This window comes from Euphorbia lathyris, chromosome 1 (genome assembly GCF_963576675.1).
Source record: "Euphorbia lathyris chromosome 1, ddEupLath1.1, whole genome shotgun sequence".
Lineage (NCBI taxonomy): Eukaryota > Viridiplantae > Streptophyta > Magnoliopsida > Malpighiales > Euphorbiaceae > Euphorbia > Euphorbia lathyris.
Window position 1 is genome coordinate 38501663 of NC_088910.1, and position 27370 is coordinate 38529032.

Here is a 27370-nt window from a genome sequence, read left to right on the forward strand (position 1 = left end):
TGAAAGAGTTGCTTAAAACAAAAAATGTTAAATTTAAAAGTGTTGCAATACTACATAAAAAGAGTTGCATCTAAAAAATAATGTTGCATAAAAATCTATTGCAAAAAAATTTCAAAAGTGTTGCCTATAATTTTATTCGATAATTGTGTTACTTGTTGTATCGTTTAGGCAACATTTTCATTTCAGTTGCCATTAGCTAGGAATGTGTTGCCAAAGATACGTGTAGCAACACTTGTACTGATGTTGCTAAAAATGTGAAAACATGTTGCTAAATACCTCATTGGCAACAAGCGAAAAAGCAACACCCTTTTTTGGCAAATCGTGTTGCCTAAACATGTTTAGCAACACTATAACGACTTTAGCCAACACTTGTTCGGTGTTGCAACAGACCATCTATGGTGTAGTGATTGTAATGGGGAATACTCATGATAGCTTGTTGGTCTAATACATATAAGTGATATTGCATGTAAAATTTCACATCCCCATACAGATGTAGGAAGATTAGTTCGCATAAGTAATGGTCTAGCGATTAATTGCATACATTTAGTAAAGATTCTACTAGACTATTTTGTGTATGAATATATGCTACATGATGTTCAACACTTATCCCAATTTACATACAATAACCGTTAAATGTTTGGAATATGAATTCACTGTCATTATCAAGAAGAATTGTGTGATGGTAATAAACATACATATGACCATCGAGTAGAAGCATCAATTAAAACCATAAAATACCTAAATGTTCCATATATATCGCCTTCAAGGCATTGTAAAATGTTGGTGATTCAATTCCAATCTTACCCTTCGAGGGCCTTATAATTATTTTCCTTGCGAACAAGCAACACAAAATTATTCATTGCTTTGAAGAATCTTTTAGTTCTTCAATGGATGCCCATGTGCATTTTCTATAATTTTTCTCATCATTATAGAACCAGGATGACCTAGTTTATCATGTCAAATCTTATAAGTATGTGAATCAGTAAACTTCTGGTTTACAGTAAGATTTGCTCCAATTACGTTAATAAATGTGTAACACAAACTATATTATAAAGTATTAAAAAAAATTTCTAGTCCATATATCTTTCCCATAATTATATTTGTAATATAAAGTTACAGCCTCAATATGATATCCATTTATGCGAATATCTTTGAAACTCAACAACTTTCTGTGAGACTTTGGGAAAATAATGGATTGTTCATAATAAACTTCGTTTCTCTTGGTAAGACTATATTGGCTTTGCCGAACTATATTGGCTCTGCCGGAGCCTTCAACTAAATTTGTGTTACAAGATAGTACATTATATATGAGAATCTTTTCAGGAGCTTAGTATAGTAAAACTAGATGTTTAGTATAGTAAAACCAGATGTAATTTAGAATACTTTTTGAAGCCTTTCTCTCTATATTGATATTGCATGAGCATATTAAATGCATGAAAAGTATAGAAAGTTTTCTCTAACATAATTTCATTGGTAACATCATCTCCACATAATTTTAATTGAGATATAATCTTAAAAGAGCTGAATTATATTATGTACCGATTTAAAATCTTGCAATCTTAATTTCATCATGTCATAACGAGCTTTGGATAATAAAACCAACTTCTAGTGGTCTTATCTTTCTTTCAAAAATTTCTAAAACACAGATGGATCTTTAACAATTAGATATTCACATTTGTAAAATTTGATATGACTCAAATACAAATACGTGTATATTAGAAACAAGAGTATAATATATGAAAGAAATTAAAGATTGATTTAGAACTTATATGGGATTTAAATGGATGAACAAATCTGAGTAGAGATTAATCGAATGAGAAAGTTTGTGCCCAATGATGATTTTTTTTTCTCTTTTAAAGAAAAATTATCTACCCGAATCTCTGAATCTTGAATCGCAAAACCTTGTTTATTTCGGGAATCTATCTTGCTCAGACGGCTAGGGTTTCGTGCTGATAACATGTTATAAAACAAGGAAGATAATATGCAATAGAATTAGAACAATGGAGAGAGTAAATGTATTCTTGTATTTCACTTGTCCTTTTGCTTGTATTGTATTACATCAAAGAAACCTATATTTATAGGCTTATGAATATATAGGTTACATAAGAACATAAATTATGTAGTTACAAACATTAAGGAATACAGAGTTACAACCTTAATGAATGAAGAGTTATAACATTAAGGAATGAGGAGTTACAATGGTTATACTTATGGACATCCATTAATTTATTCATAACAAATACAACCATTCAGATAAATTAGGTTCTAACATGGAAAAGTATTCTGAATGTGCACTTGAATTAATTTTTTTCCAAAAAGAATATATAGAATTTTGAGTTAAGAATTTAGCAAATATCCTGATATGTGGAAAAGTTAAGTTGATGTGGTTTTGGATAAATAGAATTGGTTTTGTTATTTCGTCATTTATTGAGTCTGTTAGTAGGAGTGACAATGGGGAGGGGATTATCCGAAAACTGGGGGTGTCCGAACCGACAAGGACAGAAAATAACCGTAGAAAGTGGAGATAGGAATGGGAACGGGGGCAATCTTTTCCCAAAACCTAAATGGGAATGAGGATTGCTATATCTGTCCCGTAGGGATCCCCATTCCATTACTGTATATCTCTGTGGAAATCCCGAATAAACTTCTTAATTCTAAAATAAAAAAGGTGTGTGATTATTTAAAGCCTACTAATTCATCTAGGTTTCAGAAGTAAAAATGCCAATTTGTCTCCTCAGGTGCTCATTCAAAACTTCTAAAGGCTACTAAAACGGTCTCGAATCCTCTAAGCATTCATCACACATCATCATTGCAAGCTCTAATGGTCAAATTCTTTTCTTTCCTCATATCGAAACCAATGAAGAAAAATGTCTTAAATTTAACTAGCTAAACGTTTGACTTGCAACAAATGGACCGTTTTATAGCCACAAATATTGGTCATAAATCTCAAATTATTAAACTTCTATATGATAATTGATAAGAGAAAATTGCTAAGAGGAACATGATTAATTTATGGACAAAAACAATAACTAAACTCTAGCATAGACATGGAGAAACAATTTAAGGGAAGCATTCTTAATGGCATCAAATTAGTAAACTAAAACTAGTTAGATTTCAGCATATATAAATTAAATGTATTTTTTTTTCTTTCTCAAAAAAAAAATTAAATGTATTTTTTTAATTAATGTTATTATTTTATTATGTATGAGGATTCACCGTTACCCGTGGGAATTTGTATAAGGAGGGGATGAAGATGAAAAAATCTCTGAATCATTTAATGCGGATCCTCCGAAACCGTCCCCGTAAATATTGGATATAGGGACGATCCTTCGTAGCTCCAATGGTTCTTTTATGGCATGTCACAGTGCCTTGTACCCATTTATTATCGGGACTCGGATTGTAGAAGCGATGGAGTTACATGAAGCGATAATGTGCGTCAGCTTTACAATGTATCAATGTTATTTTTTAATGCGACGCAGAAGAAGTGGTCGATAGTATTACCTCTAATGAGGAGGACTAATCGGAGTTTGGTAATGTTTTTTTTTTTTTGTGAAGAATGGATGCTGAACCAAATGAATTTGATCATTCATCGTTAGATCTGGACTGATTGAAATCATATGGTTGAGATTCAAACATCCTAAGGTTTATATTTAATCAGTCTAGATCTAACGGTGAATGATCAAATTTTATTTGGTCATCAAGGTCCATATGAACACTATTGGACACGATAATAAGGTACTTTTAGTAACAGATACGATTTTAGAGTGTCTTTCTCTTCTCGTCTAGCGAACAGGAGTTGTCCATACTGTTGCTCAACATTCTCTTTCCAATACTAGCCGTCTTTCCATCATTTTTTTTATTTCTGTTTGGTTAGTTATTATATTTGTAAAGACTTGTTTGGTGATGTTTAATAAAATAGTTCTGTGGAGGATTGGGTTATAGGGATCTCTATGCCTTCAATTTATCTCTTCTTGGAAAGCAAGGGTGGAATTTGGTGAATAATCCAGATGCTTTGGTAAGTCGTATGCTCAAAGCTAAATATTTCCATACGGAAAACTTTATCAACTCTGAACTGGGTAATAATCCTAGTTATGTTTGGAGAAGCATTTGGAGTTCACGTGAATTGTTGAGTTTGGGTTTAAGATGGAGGATTGGTGATGGTAAGGGAGTGTTTGTGTGGCGTGATCCCTGGATTGCAAAGGAAAGGGGTTTCTATCCTATCATTCGAGAACCGGTAAATGAGGGGTTGCGTGTATCAGATTTAATGGTTGAAGGTGAAAAACAGTGGGATAGAGTAAAAATAAGAAACACTCTCAATGCTGATGATAGTGCTGCTGTCCTTAATATGTATATTCCTCAGCGGGAAGGTGGGGATCGTTTGATCTGGCATTATTCAAAAGACGGTATCTATACGGTAAAGTCGGGTTATAAAGCTTATGACCTCTCTGTTCGTAATTATGAGGGAAATACTGGATGGAAAAAGTTATGGAATCTTCATCTTCCCCCAAAGATTAAATTTTTTCTTTGGAGATTGGTAACAAATTGTCTCCCTACTCGTATGTTATTGGCTAATCGCGGTATCTCAATCCCTTTATCTTGTATTTTATGTTCCGGAGAAAATGAACATATTTGGCATCTCTTTAGGGAATGCCCTTTTGCAAATGATTTTTGGCAGCAGGTGGGTATCTCTTTACCTGGGGTTTCAGAAGACGTTTTTGGTGATTTTCTGTTGCAGATGTGTCAAATTCAGTCGTCGGATTGGTTATGCAAAATGATGGTGGTTCTGTGGGTAATATGGAATCAGCGAAATGAATTTCTATGGAATGGGAACTGGAAAACTCCGGCGACAGCAATTCGATTCGGTCAGGCGTATGTCAATGAATGGAAGGAACAGCAGGTTCCTGCATCTGCGCACCTGATAACGGATCAGCAGCCAACGGTTTGGCGTCTTCCTGGGTTTGGTCGAAAGGTTTGCAATATTGATGCTGCACTCTTTGTATCTGAACATCGGTATGGTTGGGGAGCCGTATGTCGAAATGATCAGAGAGCTTTTATCGCGTGTAGCAGCGGATACCAGTCGGGTCAGGCTGCAGTTAGAAACGCTGAAGCTTTTGCACTTCTTTCTGGCCTTCGATGGTGTCAGGCTATGCAGTGGTCTTCGGTGGATTTTCGCACAGATGCAAAAGTCATTGCTGGTTGCTGCAATAGTGAGGCAACTGATTTATCGGATTTCGGTTTACTAATACAAGATTGCAAAGATATTCTCGTGTCTAGACCAGATTTTAAAGTGTCTTTTTGTCCACGATTAGCGAACAAAGCAGCTCATACTTTAGCTAGGAGTGCTTGTTCCAATGCTAATCCATTTATTTCTTTTGTTATTCCGCATCTCTTGGAGTCTGTACTGTTTTCAGATTATAGTTCTATGATATAACGGTAGACTCGTGTTTTTCCTCAAAAAAAAAAAAAAATCTATGAGAAATTTTACTGCGTTCCAGGAGTAATACATCCAACCAATGAAAATCGTTTTGTCTATCACTACATAGAAGATGATTAGGGAATATTATTCCGGAACTACTCTAAAAAATTTAAAAATTTTCTAATTTCTATGGATGCAGTAGAAATTAATTGATAGTTGAATATGTCAAACTAACCCATCGGAGACTCAATAAATAAAAGAAAATTACAAAAATTTAGGCTTAAGATGTTTTTGACCATTTCGTGTAAGTAGAAGAGTAAATAAGGAGCAATTATAGTAAATAATCATTAATTATAGTAATTAATTACTATAATTACTCATTAATAAGAATTGAAGGAATAAAGTATTGATAATATTAATATTAATAACTTGCGAGGGAAAAAAAGAAAGCAAAATCAGTAAAATATCTAGTACCTGTAACAGAAAACGTAAAATATCTAGTAGCGCGTGTCGGTCTCCCGATTTCTAAATGACGTGGCATCCTATTAAATGCTGTTCATCTCACTCTTCTCACTGCCACTCTCACTAACCTACTGTCTTTGATTTCTCTCTCTAATTTCATCGGCCATGATCGCGCTCACCCGCCGAATCGCCACCGCCACGACGGTCGCTCCGCCACTTCAACGTCTTGTCTTTGGCCGATTCTACATCAGCGCTGGCGCAGCTCAACCGCTGCTCGACGTCGACTACTACGGTTACAACAACAGCAATCACTGCGAGTCGTTTCCGACGGTTCTTATGGCTGACACGGACACCTCCGTTCCAAGAACAGGGGTGCAGTGGGCCTTCATTGGATATCCACGTATCAAGAAGCGTGTTTATGCCGATAAACTTTCGAAGCTCCTAGAGGTTCCTTATATTTCAATGGCTAGTCTCGTTCGGCAGGAGCTCATGCCTGGCACCGTTCTATACAAACAGGTCTTGATTCCTTTCTATTTAATTGTTCTAATTTCTTTTTTCTTGCCGTAGATTTTGATGATTTTGTTTTATCTTCGGGAATTTGTTGTATGTTAATTTTAGAACTTCATTAGGGCTTTGGATTCTTGTGCTACTTATGTTTTCCTTGATAATAATCATGATCGCTTGATTTTGTGGACACTTGATTAATCTATTTCTCGTACCTTGTTTATTCTTGAAATTATACAGCGTTTGAGAAATGGATGACCACGGTTAGATGATATTCCCGTCGATTGAACCTACTATAAGATATTTTATGATATAAAAAGTTGTTTAAGAAACGCTCCCTCTTTCCAAATGGCAAATACATCGATTACTTGCATAGGTTTATTTCTGTAATAATTGAGAACTGCTAGATATTGGAAGCTGAAGATTGGTTGCTGTAGATAGATATGTTGGGGTTGTCAATTTAAAGTTTACCTTGTTCGAGTTGCTTTTTATGTACAACAATTGTGAGTTCTACTAATAATGGAAACATGAGAAGATGTAATTGCACCATCCTTATCACTTTTTGTTTTTTTATTACAATAGATTGCAAATGCTGTGAATCGTGGGCAACTTGTACCTGAGGATATAATTTTTGGCCTGCTCTCTAAGAGGCTTGAAGATGGATATTACAGAGGTGAAACTAGTTTCATTCTGGATGGAATTCCCAGTTCACAATTACAGGCTGTAAGTCTCTGTTAGCAATCTCATGTAGGTGTCATTAATTGAATGCTTTCAATCTAAGCCAGAGTTTTAATTGGCATGCTAAGCATGTTGGCAATTGGAATATTATCTACTTTGTGCATGTCTCAAATGCTAAATTTGGTTTTGATTTTTTATTTTTAGTATAAATTTGCTATATAATCACTTGACCCTGCTCTGTCACCTTTTCTTCTGATTATTTTTTAATATATGCAGGAGATTCTTGATGAACTTGCACAGATTGATGTGGTAGTGAATTTTAAATGCACTGAGGATTTTTTCATAAAGCAAGAAGGTAACACGTTAGGCCACTTTCATAAATCATTTAAAAATTGATTTTTTTTCTAGTGCAAGTCCTGCTATTGCCTTACAGGCTCAACAAAAATCTTCTGTTCTCATTGCAGAAGGTCCCTGGAAAGATAAGCTGGTAGCCTATGCTGAACAGGTAAATTGTAATTCTTGTGCTCATACATACAGCATAGTTTTCAATGTCTTAGTAATTTCCTTGGTGAAATCAATTTCCCAGTCCGGAGATTGTTTGGAGCCATTAGCATAATTTGTCCGAATTCTTATGGGGTATTTGCAAACACCCCTTCTATTTCAGCTGCTACCTCAGACTCCAAGAATAAGTCTCGATTGGTGCGCTTTTTCATCAAAGCAATGTGAGCCCCTTATTTAGATTTCCACTGGGTAATCATGAGTTTGTGAGGTTATGCTTGATGCTTACTGCGAATTTCAAGCATTGATTAGTCTGCAAGTGTTATTTCTCCCCTTGTCCTGTTTCCCTTTTTATGTCTCAGAATTTACTGGCATAAGTTCTGAACCAATATTAGTATATTACCATACAGATCAAACGAGAAAGCAGCATAATTTATGTGGCATATGATGATGGTTGTTAACAAAGTAGCAAACCATCTTTTGGGCAGTGAAATTTGCTTGTATCTTTCTGCTTTTATTCAAGTTTGCAGGTCTGAAATTCAGGATGCACGAACCTCTGCATATGGTTCGTGACAATGAAATGGTTCTAGTGAAATCTATGCAGGGGTGAGATTTTGGACAGACCCTATTGGAATAGTTTTATGATCTTGCAGGTGGATGACAATTGACAAACCTAGGAGACAGTTATATTGCTAAAACAAAGGTGCATTTGGTTCAATATCAATGCACCAGTCATGGCATGATAATTAGCTTGCTTATTTAAAATTGCTGCTTACACTGAGTTCCAAATCATGTTTTTACAATCTCAAGGAAAATAAGTTATAATTGCAGAACATCACCATAGTTTCCATCATAAGCAATAATTCGATATTTAAGTGACTTTGAAATGGTTTTTCTATTTAAGCAGAGGGATTTTCTTCTGTAATTAACTTTCCATTTTTCTCCTCAGAGCAAGCCACTGGAAGATTATTACAGGAAAACAAAAAGACTTATTGACTTTCAAGTAGGCAGCGCACCACGAGAAACATGGCAGGGTCTTTTGTCTGTACTACATCTACAAAATATAAATGCTGTACATAGTTCAAAAAAACTAACTGGAGGACATACATTGCTCTAAACTCCATCCCATCAATTCTTTTGGTCAGGTGAACTATATTGTAAATTCAAGTAACATGAATAGCATTAGTAGGTAGGAGGAAAACATGCACTTGTGTTGGATATGCACATTTTCTCAGAATTTCTTTTATGGTTCTGTAATTGTAAGCAGTTTTGATGATGCAAGCATGTAATGTCTTTCAAATTAGCTTGAGAAAATAAGTTTTTGGCATTGTGCTGTTCTCATCTAGTTGAGAAAGTATCAGGTCTAGAAGTCTCAATGAAAGAAATTTTGAACATGAAAGCAAACATCCAAGCTTATCTTTCGCCCTCTTGACTGGTTGCCATCATCATGTTCAAGTTTCAGCTGCTAACAGAAGCTTGGCGAGCTGAGTAATTGGCATTCCGCCAGCTTCATCATCTGTATATTATATTATTATCACTAGAGGAATCGTAGTTATTACATATAAAACAAACCATAGGACGATAGAAATTGTCCAAGGGAGAGTGTACAACATCTGATACTTTGTGTTGATCACACATTTCTGTTTAGAAAAATATGAATTGGCCGCATCAGCAATGCGCAATTTTGAGACTGGACACTCACGGTAATAATACTTTTGTAAGAAATGAGCTAATCCCTGAAGAAAGGAAATTTGTTTCCCTTTTGATAATTGATCATTTTGGTTAGTTATATTATACAAATCTAGAAAACAAAGGAAAACAGTTACTATGCAACAAATTGAGATTACAGATTGCAGTAGCTGCAATCTCAATGAAAAAAAACAAGTCACAACTCCTTTGAACCATCTGCTGATGCTTGGACTTGAGCTGCATACTGCAAGTTCCAGAGGATATCCTCGAACGAAGGTCGGTTCCATGATTCCGAAATGCATTTGTTTGCTATGCCAATCACTACCGATAAAGATTCTTGCGAGCAAGTCGCAAGCACCACTGGGTTTATCAATTTCCTATTGCCGCCTGGGGTGTTACATGATACCTAAACGCGAAAAGAAGCAGACAGAGAAGTTCAAAATAACTCTAATGATGTTCAATTTATGTTCACTATAAGGTAAGAATTAATATGGTATTGAAGTTCATACCAATTCATCTAGTAGAAGCCTGTCTCTCCTGACAGATACTGAGGAGACAACTAGTGATTCAAGTAATATGAACCCGAAGCTATAAACGTCGTCCTCTAATATTTCCATTTGCCTGAAATGTGAATACATATATTAGCAGTTGCTGTAAAAGGTCTACTTCTGCATTTATACTCCAATTTTTCGGTATACCAAATTACTGCGTGTGTGGAGATGAAAGGAAGTACTCACCATGATTTATTGCCTTCTCCACCTTCCTGCAAACAAATAACCAGCAAAAGTCAGGAACCTGAAGGATCAAGGTAATATTGTAGTATAAAAAATTAGAAGGTGCAGTACCTCGGATTTTCCTATTTCTTCGGATACAATGGATAGTCCATAGTCACTCAACTTTGCAATTCCATGCTCATTCAACAGTATATTATTCGTCTTCAACCGATTGTTGAAGAAACCCGGAATAACTCCTGTATGCAGAAACTGCACAGCCTTGGCAATACTAATTAGTACTGTCAATCTCTCTGGCCAATTTAGAACCTTGCTTGGATTATCCTCTGCACGTAACACAGCTTCACTAAGAATATAATTCACTACTTTATACAACATAATTTGAAGGAAATCATCAAGAATTACCCCGAAGATGAGTATGAAGATTCCCGTTTGAAATGTATTCATATATGAGAAAGACATTGTTCACTTTGTAACCATCTTGGCCTCCACCATCAATGCAGTGCCCTAAGAGGCAAACCAAGTTTGGATGCCTAAGCTTTGCCAGCAAATCCAACCTCAGTTTCAGATTCCGATCCGTGTATTTCTTCGATGATCGTAAGCACCTTATAGCAACTTGGGTCCTATCTGCTAATCTTCCTTTGTAAAACTGAGAAAACAAAGATGTTTTACCAAATATTTCACAAGAAACAATGTCACTGAAGTCTTAAGAAGTACCTTTCCAAAACAACTTTCACCCAAAATAGTAGCATTATCAAAGTTATTTGTAGCCTCCTTTAACTCCTCGAGAGTGAATGAACGACATACTGGGAGAACTTGCTGTGTCCCCAATTTTGCAGCTTCAGAAACAAATCCTGAAGAAGAAAGCGCGACAGAGGAAAAACAATCATGAGTTACACGAAAACGAAAAGACTCAAACCCACAATTCCTCTACCTACTTGCATTGTTGATCATCTCAGGTGAGAAACCTGCTACTGAGTTGTCTTGCACTGTTTTGTGCAACAAATGCTGTTCTGAGGTTCCCCTCGTGCAGCATCTTCTAACGACGAAAAAGCCAAAACCGAGAAGCATTACAGCAGCAATTATGCCAAATACAACACCTACTAATATTCCAACTCTTCCAGCAGGTTGTTTCCTTTTCTCAGGCATTCCGGCACACAATGATTCTGCACGCTGATGATGTAAATCCATGGACAAACAATTACCACCGAACTTAACAACTCGATTATCTGATTCGGTGCTCAAACAATCAGGCAATCCTCCAGTGAAACTATTGTTAGATATATCAACAAGCTGCAATTTGCTGCCACAGCTTAGACGGTTTGGAAGTGAACCAGTTAACATATTTGAGCCCAAATTCAAGTAACTGATGTTTGGCAATGAGAAAAGTGCAGCAGGAGGCGTTCCTGTTAGGCCATTGAATGACATATCAAGGTGTTGAAGCTGACTTAATTGGCTATATTGATGTGGAATCTCACCCGAAAACGAGTTGTTTCTGAGGAATACCGTTATCAACCCCTTCGGCATTCGAGGCAGATCAGAATCTAGTCGATTCGCACTCAAATCGAGAACTCTAAGGTTGTTTAAGGAATCAAGATTTGGCAACTTCCCTGATATCTCATTGTTGGATAAGACTAGATCAGTTAAAGTAGTAACCTTTTGTACTGAAGATGGAAATGGACCTTGCAGCTTGTTCTTGCTCAATCTTAGAATTGTAAGATTAGAGAACGAATCAAACCAATCCGGAACCGTATCATTGAAGAAATTATCATCTAGAATAAGAGTTTGAACTCTCACCATTGTTGAAATCTTAGGAGGTACTGAGCCAAAGAGATAATTTGAACTCAAATCCAAGTACTCAAGTGAAGACAACCTATGAATTTTATCTGGAAGTGAACCCCAAATGCCTAAAGATACAAGACTAAGAACCCTCAAATTAGTTAACCTTGCAAGAGTGACAACAAAAGAATCTAAAGTGAAATTGGGGGATAAAGTATGATCAGGAATTGCAAACCCAAAAAAGTTGTCAACTTTGGGTGTCTTATCTCCTATAATTCTGAGCTCTGAAACAAAATTATCTTGGCATGTCAAATTGACTTGTGTAGATGAAGTTAAATAGCAAAAATCAAGTGTACGATCTTTCCAAATTTCAAGTTGATTTGGGTACTCTAAATGCTTCCTCAGTTGAAGAAGCACTTGTGTCTGAGAAGATTGCAATTGATGAGTACCCACAATCACAAAACTCCATACAAGACATGACACTAAAAACCAGCAGCAATTTCCCATCAACAGAAGCTAAAGTTTTTACCTTTTCTCTTCCTTTTCCTAGAAGGAAAAGCTATGGCAGAAGTGAGGTTTCTCAAAGAAAGAAAAGAGAAAAGGTTACTGCTGAAGTTTTTTACCTTTTGGTGCTAAATTTTTTTACCTTTTCTCTTCCAGTAAATGAAATTTGTGAGTTTTGGAGTAGATGCAGCTAGTTTATTGCTTGAAGATTGAATGATTTTCCCAACATTGATGGAAAGACAAGAGCTTTAATAGTTAGAACAGTTGGAAGCTGAAATACTGAAAAGAGTACAGAGAGAGTAGAAAAAGTCAAGGAAATCTGTCAATTTTAATCTATTCAGCAATATGTAAAGACAAATTGAGAATCATAAATCCATTCAATCATTTTTTCTTTTTGGGGGTAAAATACAAAATTGTTCCCATTATTTCTGTAGAAATACAGATTTATGTCTCAAGTACCAAAATTGTAAAATGTTATATATTTTCCAACAGCATCAATTTTACCAGCTTGTTTTATCTAAAAAAAATTACTTTTCCCAAAAAAAAAAAAAATTTCAAAATAAAAATAACTAACTAAACACTTAAAACTACTAAATACCTCATAAATCTGACATATCAATTAATTATTTAAAATATTTACTATTACCAATAAATTATTAAAATTTAAATTATCGATAAATTTTTATGTTAGGTATGAATAATTTTAATTTTGTTTGAAAATAATTTTAACATTCCTTGCATTATAAATGTAAAAGAATCCTATATATATCACTGAAAAGGGTAGGTATAAATTTGTAACTAATACCTTTTGTTTTTCCATTTACATATAGAAAAGCTCCTTCCTTTGGTTTTTAAATTAAGTGAGGTTGTCAGACACAAGGAATCAAAGGGGCATAATAGTAATAATGAAAGTTCTTGGAACTTGCGATGAGCCACTTGGAGATATAGGAGTGACAGGCTGTCTCTAATATGAAATATGAACACACCCAATTTGCCCATACGAATCTGTTCTTCCATTGCTTTTGAGTATTTTGCTGTTAGGAAAATAGTTGTTGAATCATTAACAATAAATTAAGGTTTAATACATGTTATCTAAAAAGTTTGGTTCAATTTTTAAAATGCATTTATAGCATCTTCAATTTACATAAAATAGTTAACTTTATGAACTAAAATATAATCAATTAATTATTTACTTGCAAAAAAACAAAAAAGTTAAACGCGAAAAATATGTTGTACATATCTTAAAAGAAATAAAAAAAAAAACCAAAAAATGTGGTTTTAATATTAGAGAAGATAAGTTTTACCGTTGAGTAAATAAAAACATCCTATTTAATATGTTTTAATCTATTATATGAATATATAATAACATTTTAAGACAGGTGAACACATGCAACTCATTTTTTTTATAACCGAGTACTTAATTGATTACATTTTATAAATTCAATGGGTCAACTGAACATTTTATACAAGTTGCATGGGACTATCGAAACTCTTTAAAAGTTCAAGAAGTGAATCAAACTTTTTTTTTTTTGTAAATGATGTATTAAGCCATAAATTAATTATTACTAATATGTAATAGTCGATTGTTTTTTTTTGGTAGTTTATGTTAAAATTCATCTTCAGTAGCGTTTTTTTTTTTTGCGTGTTTCTATTTTCATTTCCGTTTTTTAGTTATGTTTTTTTTAAAAATAACTTTTTAAAAGTTAGTTTCCATTTTTACTAACATATCTCTTAACTAGTAGAAGCTAGTTGATTTTTTTTCCAGAATAACTAGAAGTAGTTGTTTTTCAATTCTAACTAAATAATTTAACACCCGTTTGATTCATCCGTTTTTGTTTACTGTTTCCTGTTGTTGTTTTCCTATTTATTGTTGGGGATAAGTAATAGATATTCATTATTTTTTCTGTTAAAAATAGTTGTTTCAAAATATTACCAAACATTTTTTATCTTCTTTTTATAATTAAAAGGTAAAAAGTAGTTTTAAAAAATGGAAACAAACGGATACTTATTATACTATTTTAAATAAAAAGGCAAAACAAAAGAAAAAGCTACAAACAAAACAATCAAATAGACAATCAATCTTGTAAGAGAGTTGGTTCATTTCTTGATTGCTAATTGATATATGATAGAAATTTTGATTTTGGATCTCCAAACCCATCTCTTAAAGTTACGGGTGGCTCTAGGGGGAGTCAATGTAGGCACCCGCTTAGGACCTTCTATTCAAGGGGCCTATATGACAGGCTAAAGTTATATAGCTAAATTAAGAGCAAGAGAATTCTATTCTTATCAAGTAGTAAACGTTCCTAAGAACGATATCGATCCCACAGAGACTAGTTTTCAATTCCCTATTCATATCAAAAACTCTATATTATCTAAGGAATAATTAAGATGATTTGAATTGTTGTCACTTTAATGCTAATTTAAACTAGGAAGTAATAGATTAATAATCGGTTGTTAATGAATGAGTGGAAGACTAAGATATTAGATTCTCGTGTTAACTACTATGGAATAAACTATGTTGTGTTCCAATAAATATAAGACTTCAGACGGTAGTTTTCTTTAATAAGATAGTAATCTCGGTCTAGAATTACTAACTCTATTCCTAATTCCCTTAGGTCGATGCTTGGTTAGGCAAAATCCCTAAAGTTACTAAAAAGCATGAATTATAATGAAAACCAAAGCTAAGTCGTGACTTAGACTGCAAACCCGCACTATCTGGTTAAGGTATAGGTAAAGTTAGGTTACTCGGTTGAATTGTTTACTTGATTAGGTTTCACAATTCAATCTCTTTTGCTAATTACTTGGTTAGGTTTCTTAGCTTAAACTGAGTAAATAAATTCTAACTGAATCTCTCGTTCTTATACTTTTTACAACACGATTTAAACAATAGTTTATTGATCCATATTTGTTAAACACGATTCACCTTTATCTTATCCCAAAGGTGATTTAGCTCATGTTCAAGCTAAAACATAGAATGGGGGTAAAATGGATCGAAGGTGGGCGCATGTTTATCGAATACGTTTATTAAACTCAATATGAATGAATGAAAAGATGAGATGAACAAGAACTTAAATAAACGTTAAGATAAATAAGAAATGGAGACAAACTGATATTGAAATCTTACAAATAAAGAACGAATGTACCTTGGTAGAAAGTATAAAAACCGAACTTGAACTTACTTAAACTAAAAACGAACTAAAACTAAAGCTATAATATAATTGTACGATAAAAACTGACTATCAAATACATATTGTTAAGCCTCTATTTATAGTGCTCAATTCGTCTTCTTTGTCTATTTAGGTCTTCTGGCCACTTCTCAGTCGGAATACAATATTTGAGATTGATTCGAATTAGAACTCCCGATTTAGAGATGGAATAGGAACATCAGCCCTTTAGTCATTACTCGTCGAGTAGACTAAGGTCTTACTCGCCGAGTAACATCTCTTGTTCATGTTTTGTACTTGGCTGACTCTGCTTCAATGGTTGACTTTGACTTTGATAGTTTGACTGCTCGTTTGGTACCCTATTCGATGAGTAAGGGTGTTACTGTTGAAACACATTTGCACATGATTTTGATTTGACAAAATTATTTAAGTAAAATTAAATATATTCTAAACACACTAAGTTTAAATGCTTTGATTTATTTAACTAATGTGTTTGTTCAATGTTAAGTTAAATTGTTTATAAGACATAAAGACTAAAAGGCTTAAAGCCCAAATACGGAAGTCAAAGCCCAAGTCAAACAGATCAAGACAACTCGGCCCGCGTATGCAAAATGCTGTCGTTATGAACAAAACGCAGCTCAGCGGAAGAAGGATCGAGAAGACCTTCGATGAATAACTTCGTAACGAAGCTGCTGAGTTGAATCGACAAAGAGTACAAGACAGCAGCTGAGCAAGAACAACTTCCAGACAAAGTGTTTCCACTTTGGGTAAAGTTCAGAAGACACAGAACGTTGTCTAGTTGACCTTACCATAAATGGAGAGACATTCTGCCGAGCTGACTAAAAGCTGCTCAACACTGACCAAGGACAGAAGATACTCAAATCTGATTGGCCGAGAGCTCTGAGCAAGACTGAGTGACAACGACAGGAAGCCATTTCCCTCCAACAGTTATTTCAAAATTCGAAATGACTGATGTCTCAGACGTCTCTATAAATAGGGCCTTTCAATGCTTCATTCAACAGAACTTTTATCAAGCCATTACGCTGACCAAAATTCTACTCAAAGTTCTGCGAGAAAAAGCAAAGCAAATACTTACACAAAATTCTATATCTTTCGTGTAAAAGTCTAGAGTGATTCTTCAATCATCTAAAGTGTCTTAGCAATTGTTGTTTAGGAAAAATCTTTATCATTTCTAGAGATTAGAAAGGAGAGGCTGAGTACTCGGTTATAGTACTCAGCGAGAGTTTAGGAGTGAGTAGAGGTATAAAGGAAGGTACTCTTGTTATACTCAGCTTCTAAGTTGTAAAAGGTTTGATGCTCTACCGTTAAAGAGCTCAGTAGAGAATTCGAAAGCTCGGAACGTGTTCCGGGGACAGGACGTAGGCTTAGAGGCCGAACCTGCATAAATCTGCTGAGTAACATCTTTCTAACCTTAAACTCCTTAATATATATATTGCTTGCTTAAACAAAACTGACCAAGTAAAGAGGTCACGCTGAGTTGTGTGTATTGAGTATCTGAGTTCAGGAATAGACTCAAAGTGTTATCTCCTGGCTCAACGAAAGAAGCTGACTTAGTCACCAGTTGACTAAGCTAGTGTCTTATTTACTCAGCGCGCTGTGTAATCCTTTTTCAAAGAAAAAGAAGTCAGCCTTAACGTACTTAAATTTTAAATAGTTCCTATCCCCCCCTTGGAACTAACTTGTTACGTTATAAGGCACCAACAAGTGGTATCAGAGCCTAAAAGCTCACTGTGAAAGGTTTAACTACCTTGAGTTGATCCCCACTATGGCTGAAAACAACACTCGGTTTCTCCTAGGAAACCAGACAACTCAGATCTTACCTAAGGGGTTGTCCATCACTCGGCCTCCCCTATTCTTCGGGTCTAACTACACCTTCTGGAAGAATATGATGAAAAACTTTATTCAGGCAACAAACATGAGTGCATGGCTTTCAATAGTCCAAGGCCCGTTTGTTCCTGTTGAAGTTGTGGCTGGCCAAACAGTTGTCAAAGCTGAGGCCAAATGGACAGAGGATGATCTCAAGAAGCTACAAAATCACGCTTCGGCTATAAATATGCTTCACTGTGCGCTTGATGCTGCAGAATATAATAAGATATCAGGTTGTGAGTCAGCGCAGGAGATCTGGAAGAAGCTAGAGGTCACCTACGAAGGAACCAACAAAGTGAAGGAGTCCAAGGTGAACCAGCAGATGAGACTATACGAGCTGTTCGAAATGAACGATGATGAAGGAATATCTGACATGAATGCAAGGTTTACAAACATCACCAACGAGCTCAAGAGACTTGGGAAGATCTTCACTGAGGAAGAACAAGTCAAGAAGATTCTTAGGAGTCTTCCTAAAAACTGGCAAGCAAAGAAGACTACTGTTGAGGAAGCTCAAGACTTAACCACCTATAAATATGATGAACTCATCGGCTCACTGCTGACCCATGAGATCTCGATGAAAAATTTCGAGGTGAAGGAAAAGTCTGAAGACAAGAAGCAAAAGTCTCTTGTCATGAAAGCTGACTCCACTGATGGGAGCTCAACAGATGATGAGGAGATGGCTATGTTCACAAGGAAGATGAAAAGGCTGTTCAAAAAGAATGACAAATATTCTAAGAAGCCTTACAGAAAGTTTGATAAGTATAAAACTGAGTCCAGCGACAGCAAATACAAGAAAGACAACTCAAAGCCCATTACATGCTTTGAATGTCATCAAACTGGCCATATCAAGTCAAGCTGCCCCACGCTGAGGAAAGAAAAGAAGAACGGCAAAAAGGCAATGGTGGCAACATGGAGCGACAGTGATGAGTCTTCATCATCAGAAGCTGATGCCACTGAGTCAGCAAAGATCTGTTTTATGGCTGACGAACTTGCTGAGCCGTGCGTCTCTGAGCATGCTGACCCCTCCATTGCATCTGACGATGAGGAGCAATCAAATGAGGTAATATCACTTCCCCACCTCAGAAATGAAATGGTTAATGCCTTGAGTGACCTCTACACACTTGTCAAAAAGTGTAATAAGAAAATTAGAGCACTCAGCAGGCGATGTGACGAGGTTGAGGAGGTCAAACTGAGTGACCTTTGATATTTTCTCCAGGACAACTCAGATTTGCATAGTAACATCAGAATTATGCAAAAGTTTGTCTCTGAGGTCCAATCAGATTCTAAGAAACTGAGAAAGGACGTCACATCCATTCAGAACCAACTAAAGGTTCCAAACAAAAGAAATATTCCTCTGAATGCTCAGTACCAAAGTACTGGTCAGCAGAGATGGAATCCCCAGCGAAATTTCCAGTGTGACTTCTGTGGGAAGAAAGGACACACCACAAAGGTGTGCTGGCACGCTCATCACTGGGGTGCTGACCAGTCAGTGAAAAATCCTAAACGGAAGGTCAGCTGTGACTTCTGTGGAAAGAATGGCCATACTGTCCAAGTATGCCGCCATAAAATAAAATATGATGCTTTACCTGTTGAACCTAACAAGCAAGGACCCAAAAAGAATTGGGTACCTAGTAACTAGTTACATTGCAGGTAGGCCTGAGATGTGCTGAGAAGTCAAAGATGTGGTATATTGACAGTGCATGCTCAAGGCATATGACTGGTGATGAAACGAGGAGGAAGCGTAAGTTTTGGAGACAACAAAAAAGGGTAAGATAGTAGGGTCAGGAACCATTGGAGGTAATCCTACTATTGAGTCAGTCTCCCTAGTCAGCAGACTCAAATATAACTTACTCAGCGTAGCTCAGCTATGTGACAATGGGAGAAAAGTTATATTTGATGACACTGGATGTAAAATATTCGAGGGTAAAACTAATGAGTTAATTTTAACTGCCCCTCGCATTGATAATGTCTTCATGCTGAACTTAGAGAAAAAGTTTTCAAAAACTGTATGCTTAGTTTCAAAGGAAGAAAATTCCTGGCTATGGCACAAGAGACTTGGTCATGTAAGCATGGACCTCCTGGCCAAATTAGCAAGAAAGCAATTGGTTGAGGGATTGCCAGAACTTAAATTTGAAAAAGATCAACTATGCCACGCTTGCCAAGCTGGAAAACAAACCAAACAATCTTTTCATAGTAAAAACATTGTCTCAACTAAGCGTCCATTAGAGTTACTACACTTGGATCTCTTCGGTCCAGTCCAGCCGCTGAGTCTGGGTGGAAGAAGATTTTTCTTGGTCATTGTAGATGACTTTTCTCGGTACACTTGGGCCATCTTGATGAGTAGCAAGGATGAGACCTTTGAGACATTTTCAAATTTGGTTAGAAAACTTGAAAATGATAAAGACCTAAAATTGGCTCACATCCGAAGTGATAATGGTGGAGAATTCAAAAACCAACAGTTTGTTGAATTCTGTGAAGCCAGCGGCATTGACCATAATTTTTCTGCTCCTAGGACACCTCAACAAAATGGGGTTGTTGAAAGGAAGAACAGAACCTTGGTTGAAATCGCCAGGACAATGCTGAGTGAGCATAGGCTTCCAAAGTACTTTTGGGGAGAGGCTGTTAACACAGCGTGCTATATTCTTAATAGGGCTCTTGTTAGACCTATACTAAAGAAAACCCCCTACGAACTTTGGAAAGGACGAAAGCCCAACATTGGATACTTTCGTGCCTTTGGCTGTAAATGTTTTATTTTAAACACCAAAGATAGCCTAGCTAAGTTTGACTCAAAAGCTGATGAAGCTATCTTTTTAGGCTACTCAACAAACAGCAAAGCATACAGAGTTTTCAATAAACGAACTCAAGTTTTAGAAGAGTCAGTACATGTTGAGTTCGACGAAACTAACCCTGCAGGAAGATTTCTGCCACTGACCGAGGATGATCCACACTCAGTATCCCCTGATCAAGATACAGCCCCTGAGTCATTCCCTCAAGGGCTGATCAAAGGTAAAAGTGAACCTCAAATTGTTTTCACTGACCAGTCTACACCTGTAGAGATTATTGAAACACAGACAGCACAAGACATCAATCTACCAAAGGAGATAAGGATACCAAGAGGACACTCACAGAGTGCTATTCTTGATGCCGCTGAGAATACCCTGATGACAAGAAACCAACTCAGGAGATACCTCAGCAACGTAGCCTTCGTCTTAATTCAGGAACCCAAGAACTTCACTGATGCTAAGGAAGATGAATTCTGGATGAGCGCAATGCAAGAGGAATTTGACCAATTCAGAAGAAACGATGAATGGGAGTTAGTGCCATGATAGGGGTAATAAACCCCTATCTTTGGGTACGGTTTTAGGACGGGTTTTAGCGTTATTTAGTTAATAAGCGAGCAATTCTCGCATTTAAATGCTTTTGTGTGAGTTAGTTAGAAATTGGAAACGTTCTATTTACTTTTCGTCGTTTTAGGCTCGTTTTATGATCAATTTAGGCAAATACGGCCGAAATAGCATGCATAGTATAATTCCGTTATATTTTGAAGCTAATTGGTCCGTCAAAAGTCGCACCAAACGAAGCGTTTGCTCAAAATAAGCGATTGACGGATCAATTTAGCTTTTGGACTAATGTTATCTGGAGTTTCTATACGTGCGCCGGTGTAAGTTCGGTCGAAAAAGGGCATCAAGGACATTCGGCAAGCATCGAGAGCATGCCGGGCGAAAACGCTCGACGAGCAAGGCCCCGTGGGCCATTTCTGCTCGCCGAGTAGGCCCCTGGAGGCCTACTCGCCGAGCAAGAGCCTGCTCGCCGAGCAGGCCGCCAGGCGCCTGCTCGGCGAGTAGGCCACCAGGCGCCTGCTCGGTGAGCAGGGGGCTGCTCGTCGCGAGCAGCCCTGCTCACCGAGCAGCTCGCCCTGATCGGCGAGCAGACCTGCGGGAATTGGTCAAAAAGACCAATTCCGCCCCCACGAAGCCACGATTGACCCCACGTCTTCCTACACCAATAAGGACACGAAAATAGGTCAAAAAGAGGCCCGAGCCGCGTCTATAAATAGGATTTTTCCATTGTAATTTAGATATCTTTTTCCTTTGTAATTTTCTTAGCTTTTCACCTTGAGAAAACCTCTCCACCTCCTCCATATCCTTCAAACCTCCATTGAAGACACCTCCGAAGCTCCATTCACCGAGGATTGCTCGAGCTTTATCCTTAAATCCTAGAAAGACGCCTGCATTGGTAGACAGGTTCCCTGAAAGGGATTTTTCTTCTTTTACATTCTGTCTAGCCTCTGATACATGCTATGAATTCTAGGTTTATTGTAACTTCGTGACAATGTTTCCATCTTTGATATATATTATAGTTCTTGTTTATTCAATTGTTTTGATGTTTTAATCTTTGTCTTACGCTTTGTCTGATTGGTTTAACTCATTCGATAATCCCAAAATTAGGTTGGCACATATTGCGAGCTGAATCTGACCTAGTCAGTGCCTATAGGATTGACGACCCTATAGAAGATTAAGCCCAAATTACTGAGCCTTAGAGCTAGTTTCGGCCTTACAAGGGAATCACGAACTAGGGACTTTAGGAGGATAGGTCGGGTTAATCGCCTTGGACACAAGTGACTTAGGTTTCAATTCAATTGTTTAAACATTCTATTTTCATTATCATCGTATCTCTTCATGTTCCTTCGGTTAATTGCATTGGTAAAAGATCACTTAGGAGTAGTTTAACTTAATTAGGGGTAGAGTAACTTAATTAGGCATAGAATAACTTAGTTGGAATCAGATAACTTAGCTAGGAATATCATAATTCAACCTAGGAGTAGATTAATTTAATCAAACAAACTCAAAACCCCCTAAGCCTAGATAACATCCGAGATCGAGTAGCTCGGTACTTGCAGAAATAAATCCTGTGGACGATAACTTGGACTTAAACCAGAAATTTATTACTTGATAACGACGGGGTACACTTATCCCTTAGTGAGTTCTCATCTAACCTTAGGTGAGGGCGCATCAAGTTTTTGGAGCCGTTGCCGGGGATTTATTTCTTCTGCAATATCGAACCAAAGGTCGACTTGTTAGTTTAGGCATTCCTTGTGAATATATCCTTTGTTAATATCATATATACTTGTTTATAATAACCATACTTGTTTATAATCATGATACTTTTTCATACGTATCTATACCGTTTATACTTGTTTATATACACATGTTTATATATACTCATTTATGATAACCATTCTTGTTTATACTTACGCTTGTTTATATTCGTTTGTACGAACATGTAGTTATCAACTTCATCTATACGTGTCTGTATGTGTTTATTTATACCGTTCTTATACTTGTACAAAACTGTATGATGTGTATGATTTCCCTTCAGCTTTCATTTATTTCTGTATTTATCTTTTCTCAGCGTATGCCTACGAGATCAGCAAAAATATCGTGTGTCCCTCTTAACCCTGAACTTGAACGTACTCTTCGCAGGAGCAAACAGATCGGAAAGCTGAAGCAAGACGAGATCATCGAGCCTATCAAGCCTATCAAGATGACTGACAATGAACGGAACAATGAGCGGGATGCTGAGAACACCGGACCAGAAAATGACACTCGTCTGATGAGTGAGATCCTGGCACCGCACCGACACCAGCATCTGTCCGGCATTGCTGCTCCAAACATTTCGGCGAATACATACGAAATCAAGTCCGGTATAATTCACTTGATCCAACAAACTGGACTGTTTGGAGGAGAAGCACATGAGAGCCCGAATGATCATCTGGATCGCTTCCTAATGTGCGCAGACACCGCAAGGACAAATGGGGTTCCCCAAGATGCTGCTAGACTGAAACTGTTCCCGTTCTCTCTGACTGGGCAAGCTTTGGAATGGCTGAGAACACTGGAGCCCGGTTCAATCACGACATGGGCAGGGTTGGAGAAGGAATTCTTGTCCTACTACTTCCCTCCCTCGAAGACAGCAATGCTCAGGGGTGAGATCACATCCTTCCACCAACCCGAGCATGAAGCGCTCCACACATCTTGGACTCGATTCAGAAAAATGTTGCGCATGTGCCCTCATCATGACATACCCAAGCATCAATTAGTAAGCGTCTTCTATCACGGACTAACACCCACCAATAGAGCTATTGTAGACTCCGCAGCAGGTGGAGATTTGTTTAGAAAGACAGCAACAGAGGCATATGACATGATTAACGAGCTGGCCAGAAAGAGTGTGCAGTGGCAAGAACAGAAGCTCGCCGGCCCCACAAGGCAGCGGGTATTTGCTGTGGAAGAACAGGAATAAAATCCAGTTGTTGCGGATTTAAGTAGGAAGATGGACGTACTGTTGGCTACGCTTAGCCGACCTCCCACCTGTGTGCACTGTGACGGCGACCACCATGGAAAGGATTGTCAAGCAGGTAGCCCTTTCGCTGAAGATGGGGTGGAGATGGTCAACTATGTTGGGGGGCAGCCGAGATACAATCAGAACTATAACAACTCCAACCCCAACAACTACAACTCCTACAACAACAACAACAACAACAACGGCAACTACAGGAGGCCTCAGCACCCGAACCTCTCTTACGGGAATTCAAATCAAAACGTGCTTCGACCTCCCAACGGTTTTGTTCAAGAACATAGAGATCAGGGGCTTGGCATGCCACCATATCAACAGCAGAACCAAGGGCCAATGCAACCTCCTAAAGAATCCGATGAGGTGATCACTCTTTTGAAGGAGATCTCGGTTAGGCTTGCCAACAACGAAGCCTTCTGCAAGGATTTGAGCAATCAGGTAGCTCAGATCAATAGGGACAGGCAAGAAAGGCCACAGGGTTCTCTCCCGAGCACAACGGAGAAGAATCCAAAGATCCTGAGAAAGGATTGAGTAAGGGGGAGAAATCGGGTTCTCCTCGGTTTTTAATTCAAAGTTTGAACAATTTAATTATGCATTCCCTTTTCTTTTGTTTTTATTTTCTTTTATTGTTTGGGTTAATTGAATTCTAATCTCGTTTGTTTATTTACGTTGTCAAACTTTGTTCCCCCGCACTTTATTAAAAAAAAAACGAATTTCGCCCAACCCGGGCGAGTTAGTCACTGCCCAGCTCGCCGGGCTGGTTGGCCGAGTCAGCCAGCTCAGCCAACACGGGCTGTTCGGGATTTTTAAAACCCCGAACAAAAAAAAGAGAGAAAGAAATAGGAAAGAAAAGAAAAGTAATAAGAAAAAGAGGGGGAGTGACTCATCATCCCCTTCCCCACCTTCTTCTTCCCTTCTCTCTTCTTTCTTTTTATTTCATTCTTTCTTTCTTCCTTTCTCATTCTCCCTTTTCTTCAAAAAAACCTAACCCCCCAAATCCACCATTCTAACCCGAATTCAAGATATAAGGTATGAATCTTTACCCATTTTTTGATTTCTAACATGTTTCTAGGCTTAGAATTTAGCTTAGGGTGATAATTTTTGAGATTTAAAGAAAAACCTAAGTTTTAGGTTTCTCTCTCTTTTCTCAAATAAATCTCTTATTTGCTTTTAAATTCTTGATTTTCTTGTAATTTATGTTGACATAATGATTAATTTATCGTTTGAGTGTGATTTCTATTCTCAATTTGTGAATATTTGGAGAAATTGCTCAATTTGGGTAAAATCCCCATTTTAGCTCAAAGTTCAACTATTCAAATTATAGTTAGAAACTTGTCAATAGAGTTATGAATTACATTCTTACCATGTTTTAGTCATTGGGTATCTCCAATTTTGCAAGAATTTGTGAATTACGGGTAAAACACTTAGGGACCAAATACTTATGGTTTTAGTCCCTAAAGTTCCTAAAGCTATGGTTTATGCCTATGAATGGTTTATTTGGGGGTTTATGTTAAAAATTGTAAATATGTCCTAACTTTTCCATTTTTGGTCTATTCCTCAGGAACTATGGGTAGGAAAGGCAAAGCTAAGGTCGTCGTCGAGAATGAAGCCGAATATGAGGTCGAGTTCGTCGAAAGCCTCCAAGCTAAGTATGATCCACCCTTTGGTCTTATTGATGAACGTGAGGGGATATTGTACGATAGATTTTCCAAGCAAGATCTTGCTACACACATAGTTGTTGATCAAACTTATTTATCGAGTATAGGCTTAAAAAAGGATTTCAATGAAATCCTCAAATTCCACGGCTGGTATAGACTAGCCACAAAACAGACTCCAGTTTATCACAACTTTACTATGGAATTTTTGACCACTTGGAAAAAAGAGCTACCCTTAGGCGGTGGGAAGCATTCTTTTAGACTAAACGATAAACCTTACCATCTCGATGATACCACACTAGCAGCCCTAATGGGAGTCTATAACAACCCAGAGGCAATCTCAGACTTTGAGAAACCTATGACAAAAGATATGGCTTGGGAACAATTGACAGGCATATCAGACTTTGACTCCCAGACTGCTAGCCCAGTCGCTCTCCTAGACCCACTTCTCAACCTTGTTCACAAATTTGTGGCCCAAAACTTATTGGGCAAAAACGAGAGCAATAAAGTCTCAAAGACAGAATTGCTCATACTATGGTGTGTGGCCAACCACAAACACGTGAATAATGTCAAGACCATATTTGAAGGCTTCTCAAGCCAAACGAGTAGGAAACGTGGTTCCCTAGGTCTTGGGCACTTAGTTACCAACCTACTTGAGAGCCAATTCAAAAATTTGGACAACCCCGAAATTGCTGTTTACCCTACTTTACTTAACTCCAAGTTTTTGGGGAAATCTACTTTTCATGAAGTCTTAAACAGGAACCCAACCGGAGGAGCAAGCTCTAGCAGAGGGGGACGAAAAAGAGCACGAATTCCACCACAGCATAGGGACGAGGGACCTGAGGAAGAAGAACCTGCGACAGTAGGAGACCAAAGGGAACACCAAGCGCTGGGGATGGAGGCCCAGTTCCAAGCCATCAACACCATGATGGCAGAAATGCGAGATCTTAACCTACAGACCTTTAACACTGTTCAACAGATGGACCAACGGTTCACCAACTTTGAGCAGAATATGGACCGAAGACTTTCGGGTCTTGAATACGTAGCGGCATATTACTGCAAGCGCTACAACATGCCTTGGCCATACCCCCCGGCCGATCAGTAAGTTGTCTTCTCCACCCTAACTCTTTACACACGTACTTCATGATTTGTGATGCAATGTTGGAACTTATTGCATATTTTTAGTGTGAGGAGGAGGGGTAGACAAACTTGCAAAAATTGTATAAATTTTTAATTTTTGTTGCGTCGTGTCTAGTTTAGTTTAGCGTTTTTGGGTTTTGTTTATGTTTTTGCATGTTTAGGACCTAAAACCGTGAACCTCCTTCGAATCTAAACTTCGTTATTTGTCTTTGAGGGCTGAGAACCGAATCTAAAATTGCATGACAACTAGTTTAGGCGTAGGACACAACTCTTGTATCTGTAAAAGCATGAGCTAAAGTTTGCATTTAGACCCTACTTTTGAAGAAATGCTAAAATCATTACTTAGGTAGATAACTTAAGAATTGAAGGCATGTGACATTAAACTTGAGTTTGGGGAAAACTAGTAAACACAAAATTGAAACCCAAAGAATTGTGAGTTGAATTTGAGCCTAAGAGCGAACATCAAAAAACTCTTTTTCTTGACATTTTTGTGTGAATGCTTTGACTTGTGGAAGATTACAGATTTTGCACCTAATACTGTGTTGAACCTACATGCAATGGTTTGAGATGATAAATGATGAATCAGCCTCATTAGAATTAACCCTTTTCTTTACCTTATTTCTTCTTTTTCATCCACTCTAGGAAGCCCCTTTGAGCCTACGTTTTTGTAGTTTATAGACTTTTCTTTCGTTCTAACCTGTTTTTGCAAACCATAACTTGGTTTGCTATTTAACCCAATTTCTTTTGCAAAGCTCAAATAGAGCCTTTGTTTTCTTCTAGCGCTTTATCTTTGTTTATGGCATTACAGTAGCAAGCCAAAAGTCTAAGAAGTGAATGAGCATCACAATCCCAAAAAGAAAAAGAGAAAAACAGAAAAAGAAAAAAAGAAAAGAAAAGAGACGAACAAAAGGGAAG

The 27370-nt window shown here is 37.3% G+C and overlaps 2 protein-coding genes across 4 annotated transcripts; one reads left to right on the top strand and one right to left on the bottom strand.

Moving 5' to 3' along the window:
* The first annotated feature begins 5980 nt into the window (after positions 1-5980).
* Positions 5981-8834, top strand: LOC136228840 (probable adenylate kinase 7, mitochondrial). Of its 3 annotated transcripts, XM_066017334.1 has the most exons (6): positions 5981-6394; positions 6965-7105; positions 7337-7415; positions 7525-7565; positions 7725-7782; positions 8508-8637. In XM_066017334.1, coding segments are annotated over exons 1-6 (672 nt in total). In that variant the 5' UTR covers positions 5981-6043; the 3' UTR covers positions 8510-8637. The 3 variants fall into 3 exon arrangements, with proteins under 3 accessions (XP_065873406.1, XP_065873413.1, XP_065873397.1); XM_066017341.1 differs by lacking the exons at positions 7725-7782; positions 8508-8637 and adding an exon at positions 7647-7691; XM_066017325.1 differs by lacking the exon at positions 7725-7782 and having other exon boundaries at positions 5982-6394; positions 8508-8834.
* A 461-nt stretch (positions 8835-9295) lies between these two features.
* Positions 9296-12552, bottom strand: LOC136228824 (probable inactive leucine-rich repeat receptor-like protein kinase At3g03770). The gene is made up of 7 exons (XM_066017305.1): positions 10917-12552; positions 10696-10832; positions 10384-10627; positions 10093-10304; positions 9985-10010; positions 9757-9868; positions 9296-9653 (listed from the first exon to the last, which is right to left on the bottom strand). The coding sequence occupies exons 1-7, from the start codon at positions 12262-12264 to the stop codon at positions 9444-9446; spliced, it is 2289 nt and encodes a 762-aa protein (XP_065873377.1). The 5' UTR covers positions 12265-12552; the 3' UTR covers positions 9296-9443.
* Between the last annotated feature and the right edge of the window lie 14818 nt (positions 12553-27370).

Excerpts from the sequence above, each read along its gene's own strand:
- LOC136228840 (XM_066017325.1), top strand. The coding sequence starts at position 6,044 with ATGATCGCGCTCACCCGCCGAATCGCCACCGCCACGACGGTCGCTCCG. Across the intron at positions 6,395-6,964 it reads GCACCGTTCTATACAAACAG|ATTGCAAATGCTGTGAATCG; the intron begins GTCTTGATTCCT and ends TTATTACAATAG. Across the intron at positions 7,106-7,336 it reads CCAGTTCACAATTACAGGCT|GAGATTCTTGATGAACTTGC; the intron begins GTAAGTCTCTGT and ends TAATATATGCAG.
- LOC136228824 (XM_066017305.1), bottom strand. The coding sequence starts at position 12,264 with ATGGGAAATTGCTGCTGGTTTTTAGTGTCATGTCTTGTATGGAGTTTT. Across the intron at positions 10,628-10,695 it reads GTGAAAGTTGTTTTGGAAAG|TTTTACAAAGGAAGATTAGC; the intron begins GTACTTCTTAAG and ends TTGTTTTCTCAG. Across the intron at positions 10,011-10,092 it reads AAGAAATAGGAAAATCCGAG|GAAGGTGGAGAAGGCAATAA; the intron begins GTACTGCACCTT and ends ATTTGTTTGCAG.